This window comes from Bufo gargarizans, chromosome 6 (assembly GCF_014858855.1).
Source record: "Bufo gargarizans isolate SCDJY-AF-19 chromosome 6, ASM1485885v1, whole genome shotgun sequence".
NCBI classification, from domain to species: Eukaryota; Metazoa; Chordata; class Amphibia; order Anura; family Bufonidae; genus Bufo; species Bufo gargarizans.
Genome location: NC_058085.1, coordinates 123,986,288 through 123,993,805, shown reverse-complemented (window position 1 = coordinate 123,993,805; position 7,518 = coordinate 123,986,288). Strand labels below are relative to the sequence as shown.

Sequence of the window (7,518 nt, the reverse complement as noted above, 5' to 3'; positions counted from 1 at the left end):
TGACTGTCTACTCTGGCCATGGGTCCACAACCACTGCCCTAATCTCCAAATGGTAAGTTCATGCCTGGATTGGTGCATTCCAATCATCAGTCCCAGACCACCAGGGATTTATTTTAAAATACCTCAGAAGCCTGGAGACAAAAACAAGGATTTGTAGTTTATAAGGTCAGAATAGTCACTAGATCATAATGGTATGTGATACTTCATTATTTTCTGTAACCATTTTTGTTCAGATTCTTTGTTTGAAATGAAGATTTCCAACAATGCTTGCAAGAATGTCAGTCCCGTACACATGTAATGTCTTCATACTAAATAAACCATTACTGGTTGTCATTATTGTTGCCTCAAGCATGACAATGGCTGTAAAAACGACGGAAGCCAAAGGCAAGCAATAGGGGGAAATACTTTATAAAAGAATTCCCCCCACCCACATTTACAGACGCATAATGTTAAACAGTCCCCTGAAGGTCATTATGTTATTTTTGAGGAACTTAGAGTAGGTTTAGAAACAGGTGTTCACTGGAGATGTTATTTCCCTCTATAGTAGAATTATTAGTTTAAACGCCCAGTGACGGCTATATATATAGAAGTGGAAACCATCATCAGCATCCACATTGTCTCTTCTTCTCTGAACAGATCAGAGCGCCAACACCAGAGTATAAACAATGACTTCCTATCGTTCAAGCTCTGCACCATCTTATCAAGTTTCAAGCTCATCTGGAGGTTTTGGAAGCAGCTTCAGTGGTAGCAACTATGGAGGAAGCTTTAGTGGTGGTTATGGTGGTGGGTCTAGTGCAGGGTTTTCCCTAAGCTCTGCTGTGGGATCCAGTGGTGGATTATTTTCTGGTGGCTTCAGTGGAGGCGATAAGCAGACCATGCAAAACCTTAATGACCGCCTGGCTTCCTACTTGGAGAAAGTGAGGGCACTGGAGGCTTCCAATGCTGAGCTGGAATTGAAGATCCGAGAATGGTATGCAAAACAAGTTGGTGCTGGAGCAGATGCATCTAAAGACTACAGCAAATACTACAATATTATCAACGACTTGAAGAGCAAGGTACTGTCTCATTGTCTTTGACTTAAAGACCTGTTGCCCTAATTGTATAGTTTTGTTGCAGTTTTCCCTATTAGTGGTATATTATCCGATTTGTAACTTGATTCTCACCATGCCCCAACACAAATTCTGTGACAGAGCTCCAAACAATCCAAGTATTGGATATTGTATAGTATATGGGGCAAAGGTACCCTTTGGGATGCCTCAGGCTTCAGGTCTTTAGTGCAACCTCAACATCTACATCCCTATAATTACACCCTGGCTATGGTTTATGCATTTTATTTCCTTTTATCCACCAATTAATTTTGGAGATTTTTCTTATATGTGTTAATTATTATTATTTTTTTTTATAGATCTTTGCTGCCACAACTGAAAATTCCCGTGTTCTACTGCAGATTGACAATGCCAAACTGGCTGCAGATGACTTCAGACTAAAGTAGGTCCAAGGCTCTTAGTAAAAATGCAATAAAATATTGAAAACGTGATTTCACAGTTATTGAACCAGGGTTGACAATTAAATAAAATGCACTGCTGCAATATGATTTAATTGAATGATAGTAGACATGGAGTAGAAAAAAGATATCAGAGACATAATTTGACGCTCCTGGGCCCCAGTGCAAAATCTGCAACACGACTCCCACCCATATGTCCCTAATATTACTGGCGTCAATAGTATGAAGGACACCAGAACCTAGCTGTGACTGCTATCCCTGTCTGCCTTACAGCTAGACCTTTGAAATAATTAAATGATTCTTGAAGACTTACTACATAATATTAACATTGTTTCCTCATATTGGAGAGAAACACATGTTTTGTAAAATAGATTATAAAACATTCATAATATTATATTAAAATAATATTACACTTCTTTGCTCATAAGGTATGAGAACGAGCTGGCTTTCCGCCAGACTGTGGAGGCTGATATCAGTGGACTCCGTAGAGTCTTGGATGAGTTGACCATGTCCAGAGGAGACTTGGAGATCCAAATTGAAAGCTTGGCTGAAGAGCTGGCATTCCTGAAGAAGAACCATCAGGAGGTAAGATGGTGGATGCTGTTGCGCAACTAATCCATGAATGAACAGACACTGATGTCTGTGCTATTTTGTATACTGTGTGTGAATGTGAATACCTTAAACTGTTTCACATTAAATAAAGGTAAAATCAAGAAACAACGGAAACCAGTTATTGAAATTTCAAAAAATAATTTTAAAAAAGTGGTATAAAAAAATTTGCCATATTGTAAAAAGGGGTTTGCACATGTGATTTCAGCTACTTAAAGGGATTGTCCAGAATTTTATGATTGATAGACTATCCTCAGGATAGGCCAACAACATGTAATTAATGGAATGCCGACACCCCACATCCCCCGCTGTTCTGCTGTTCTACAGTAGCTTTGGAGCAGGAAGTCATCGCTGGAACCACACAGCTCCATCCTTTGTCTAGTGGACAGAGCTGGAAACTGCAGCTTTGCCACCACTGCGGTGATTGGGAAGAGTGCTACAGTAAACAGCTACATCCACTACACAATGGACAGAGCTACATAGAGTTGTGTAGTTTTGGTACAGACTCCCAGCATAGTATAACTATCCTGAAACAGGTGATCCACAGAGATGCAAGGTATCAGACCCCTGCCTGACAATAGCTCAAAATCCTGGACACAAATGTTGTAAGCCCACCAGCAATTTGTAGAAAAAAATTGAAATATTGTGGAAAGCTTGAGCTAATTAATAGGTTGTATATGTTTTCTAGGAACTGAACATTGCAAAGAGTAGTACTGCTGGCCAAGTCAACGTAGAAATGGATGCTGCTCCAGGTGTGGATCTCACCAAGCTTCTGAATGACATGAGAGCAGACTATGAGACACTGGCTGAGAAGAATCGTAAGGATGCTGAGACATGGTTCAATCAGAAGGTGAGCTTCCTTCCTATTTAGTTCATCACCCCTTTATCCAGACCATTTGGCTTTTACTGAACAAGGGAACATCCTGACGATTAAAGCCAATATCTTTACTTCTTTGACCCATCTTATGGTCTAAAGTCTTGAGCAGTATTAATTAATTTTGTTTTATTGGACCATGGCAAATATCTACCCTTTCTTGTTTTAGAGCAAGGATCTGAGCAAAGAAATTTCAGTTGGTGTGCAGCAAGTAGAAACAAGCAAGAGTGAAATCTCAGATCTCAGACGTACCCTCCAAGCCTTAGAGATTGAACTTCAATCACAGCTTGCTCTGGTAAGACAACTGAGGCAGAGGGCCTCTTTGAGTGTTTAAGACCATTACCACCACCAGCTTTATTAATGTGAACTTATATCATCATATATCTCCTGATCATTGCTGAATTTCTAAAATCTTTTTGCTTTTAGAAAAAATCTCTTGAAGAAACCCTTGCTGAAACAGAAGGCCGCTATGGAGTACAACTGCAGCAGCTCCAGGTTGCTATCAATGGAATTGAGGAGCAGCTGCTGCAGATCAGATTGGACATAGATCGACAAAGCCAAGAGTATAGAGAGCTTCTCGATATCAAGACAAGACTGGAAATTGAAATTGAAACATACCGCCGCCTGTTGGAGGGAGAACTAGGGTAAGCCCAAAATATATACCAAACCTACTTCAGCAAAACTAACATCTAAACCATAAAGCCAAAACCTTTCAGATAAACCATAGACATATGGCAAGTGGTCCAAAGTGGCCATGTTGTCTCTACCTTATACCTAAAAATACGCTAAGTAATTTATCTGGTTCACCACCTAAATAGGCTGTGAATGTGACCTGGAAGCAATACATTATTGTTTCTTCACCTCCAATGAGCCCATTTAAGTTACCGTGCGACCATTAACAATAAACAATTTGGTTCTAATTAGTTAATTTGATCTCACTGCTGCTTACATGACAGTTCTCTGTCCCGGCCATGTAACTGTACACACCACAGAACAAATATGGTATATAGAGAGAGCACCTCCACTTCACGAGCCAGACCCACTGCAATGACTAGGCGCTCCCACCATGAAGTATACTTCCAGGATCGGCCTGCTAATTATTTAGACAATCCTTTTGCTTTACATTCAGTTATCACATTAACAATACTGGAAATAAAGAGGACACACCCAGTTGCAAATCACATGTGGATTTGCAGGTGCATCTAGGTGCATCCTGGTTCAGGTAATCTAATTTAACTTACCAACAAATCAGGGCGAAGACTTGGATAAAATCAGAGAGAAAACTATTGGGGTCATTTATTAAGACCAGCATTTTAGACACTGGTCTTAATAACCCTGCACTGGTGCTTGATGCACCCTAATTATGTAAAGGAGCTGGCTTCTACATAACTTAGGCAAATCCACCAAAGGCCTAAATCTACACCAGCTCCTGGTGTCAATTTAGATTATTTACAACGCCTAAAACAGGTGTAAAAAATTATAAATGAGACGGGACACCCTGCCCGCCCCCTTCCCCGCCCACGCCATGTCGCTTTTTTTTAGAACTGGCGTATGTGCCTGGATGGGGAAGAAGTTGCAGATTCGGTCACAAATACCCTTTGCGACCGAATCTGCAACAGATGTACACCAAGAATTGGCGTATATCTATTCAGAAATTACCCTGTATATCCATAGAAATTCTGATTACGTATACTACTATAACTGGGAATGAATATTTGTTATCTATGTTTCACAGACTGAAAAGTATATTCTACTGGTGGGGTTGTTACATAAGGGCTATGTTCTATGTAGGTACAAAGAGACTGGGGCAGAAACATTAATAATGTGACTGCTCCATTTATATTTTGTGCCAACTATATTGTTAAATGCATCTACTGTATTTGAAAGTGGTGAAGGGAAGATGCGACAGAATGCTCCAAAAGGGCTTTCTACGATCAGAAAGTTACACCACTTTTTATGCCACCTTGGAGTTGTTTGTCCAAGACGTGTCAAAAACTAAGACAGCAAAAAAAAACAAGATGTAAAAAAGAACTGGACAACAATTTGGCACAACGTTGTCTAAAAAACCTTGGGGGGAATTTATCATTTCCACTATGGCAGCTTTCTGATGTTAGAAAACCGCAAAACCCTTTTTTGTGACTTTTTAAATGCCATTGTGAAATTAGAACTTTTACTCATCACTTTCCAAAAATAATGACTGAAATTTATGGCCGGTCTGAACTGCAGTCGATTTCAGTCTGGTGCACTGATTGCTAGATCGCCTGTGCATCTAAATCAGCCATAACTGAGAAGGTGGCTGGCACTGAACCACACACTGAACCACACTGTCACCAGTCATGTGCCAACACAGAGAGGGGGAATCTTCCATGCTTTGTTGGAACCAATGCAGAAGTGCACCAGGACCAGTGTAATAAGTGTAATTATTTTCAAATGCATTAAAACAACTTTTATCTAGCTGCAAATCCCTATTTTCCATGAGATGTCATCTTCAGCTAAATAAGTTAGTCTCTGGGTTTTTGAAACAATAAGAATCACCATACAAAAGTAATATGATAATTAGTAAGTAATAAACTAATTTCTAACATTCTATCAACAATTTTAAAGCTCAAGCGCAACCACCGTGTCATCATCAGTCGTGAAAACAGAATCAATAGATTCAAAGAAAGGTAATGTCTTCTTGCTTCTTTTATATTTTTTCCATCACAGAATCCTTCCTGTATAGAATATTTCCCTCTATTGAAGGAAACTGTCTTCAACGGATAAGTCTACCATTGACTGTCGCATAAAATACAGTTAAATGATGACAACATAGCCATATGTGGAAGGAGATGTTTACCTAGGGTGGTTTGATCAACTTGATTTCAGACCTGAAAAATATGGCTGCTTTACCACAGAAACAGTGCTGCCTTTCTTCACAGGCCGTATTTAGAAATGCAGTTCAGTTCCATTCAGGTTAATGGGACAGAGTTGCACTACCAGACACAGCAGATGAACAAGAGTGGCACTGTTTCTGTTTCTAATATAATATAATGAGCCTCACCAGGTAGAAGTAGAAAATACAAAAACTAGTACAATGAAAAGTGGGTTCATTGGTCATCCATTGCTTGGCAAACTTAGTGGATATTTATGATCCTGGGCCTCATCAATGAGAAATTATTATAAAAAAACAATGGTGTAAATATTTTACATATCAGTAATAATCACAAAGAGTCAATGATATAAGCTTTGTGTACAACTATAGTGCTGGTCCAAAAACATTAGGCACACTCATGATGATGTTCAATTGTTGATTTGATGAACATGACATGAATACAACAGAGGTTGTCCAGTTTACAAAACCCATGACGTGGGTATCTTGTTCAGAATCCTGACTTCTAGTCAGAGGGGAGAGTAGTTACAAGAAGCATTTCTCCTGTCCTGCATTACACAGACAACCCACTAAATAAAAAAGTATGGAGGAACTATAGAGAATCTGAACACTTAGGCCCCGATTTATAAAGGTTAACATCTGCTGCACTGGCCTTCATAAGGCCTGTTCTGCCAGGGGAGGCATGTAATTTATGTGGTGCAGGCCTCATTATAAATTATATGCCTCCTTTGGCAATCCATGGGTCAGAATGAAATTTACTGCAGCTCAGAGCTGCTGTAGATTTTAGTCAGCATTTACTCCAGTTTCTGGTGTAAGTAATAATTAACTTATTCTGCCACATCCTGCCCTGACCATGCCCCCTTATTATAAACCTGGTGAGGGCGCGTAAAATGTTAGTTGCGACCCAAAAAGTTGGAAGCCACTTATCCTTGGCCAGGGTATTGAGATACAGGTCTAGGGCAGCAAACTACAAATATATTTTTAGTAAAAGAAAGCCTGGGTAAGACTAAACTGTAGCTTCAACCAGGAAATGCAAACAATAAAAAGTATTGGTCCCTCCTTTGATAAGAAAAGTTTGAGGCAGCTGTGAGTATGATGATTGTGATGGAAAAACATACTTTGAACACAAAGCAAATGTTGTCCTACCAAGAACTCACCCATCCACTTTATTACAGACCCAAGCAAAAGTAGAAAGGTGAAGACCATCATAGAAGAAGTGGTGGATGGAAAGGTGGTGTCTTCCACTTTCAACGAAATTGAAGAGAAGTTGAATTAAAAAGATTGACCTAGGTCTTCACCACAACTGGACATGGAGCTTAAATGAATGGCATGGGGGACTTTATGTCATTAAATAAAACTGTCTGCATAGTAATTCCACTGCGTAAGTCTTTTTGTTTTTCCCGGAAGGATCATCATGGTAGATTGTCCTATCTCAATGTAACAACATGGAAAGGATCAGTTGAAGAAGGTGGTCTACACTAAGGGCAGGGTTTGCCACCCTTGTGGGTACTGGGGTGAAACAAGTCCTTCAAGCTTTAGTAGATGCAAAGGATTAAGTCTGGTACAGCTTAGAGTACAGGGACTTGGAGAGACACCTCTGGACTTTTTTTCCATGGTGCTTACCTCTGAGTTTTAGAAAGCTCACAGACGGGTAAGACATAT

The 7,518-nt window shown here is 39.7% G+C and overlaps 1 protein-coding gene across 1 annotated transcript; it reads left to right on the top strand.

Annotated features, from left to right (window-relative positions):
* The first annotated feature begins 665 nt into the window (after nt 1-665).
* LOC122942020 (keratin, type I cytoskeletal 47 kDa-like) lies at nt 666-7,132 on the top strand. Its single transcript, XM_044299515.1, has 8 exons — nt 666-1,055; nt 1,406-1,488; nt 1,933-2,089; nt 2,802-2,963; nt 3,157-3,282; nt 3,414-3,631; nt 5,592-5,653; nt 7,032-7,132. Exons 1-8 carry the CDS (start codon nt 666-668, stop codon nt 7,130-7,132), a joined length of 1,299 nt encoding a protein of 432 aa, XP_044155450.1.
* The last annotated feature ends 386 nt before the right edge of the window (nt 7,133-7,518 follow it).

Coding starts and splice junctions, on each gene's coding strand:
- LOC122942020 (XM_044299515.1), top strand. CDS start 666: ATGACTTCCTATCGTTCAAGCTCTGCACCATCTTATCAAGTTTCAAGC. Junction 2,964..3,156: donor AGACATGGTTCAATCAGAAG/GTGAGCTTCCTT, acceptor TTCTTGTTTTAG/AGCAAGGATCTGAGCAAAGA. Junction 3,632..5,591: donor CTGTTGGAGGGAGAACTAGG/GTAAGCCCAAAA, acceptor ACAATTTTAAAG/CTCAAGCGCAACCACCGTGT.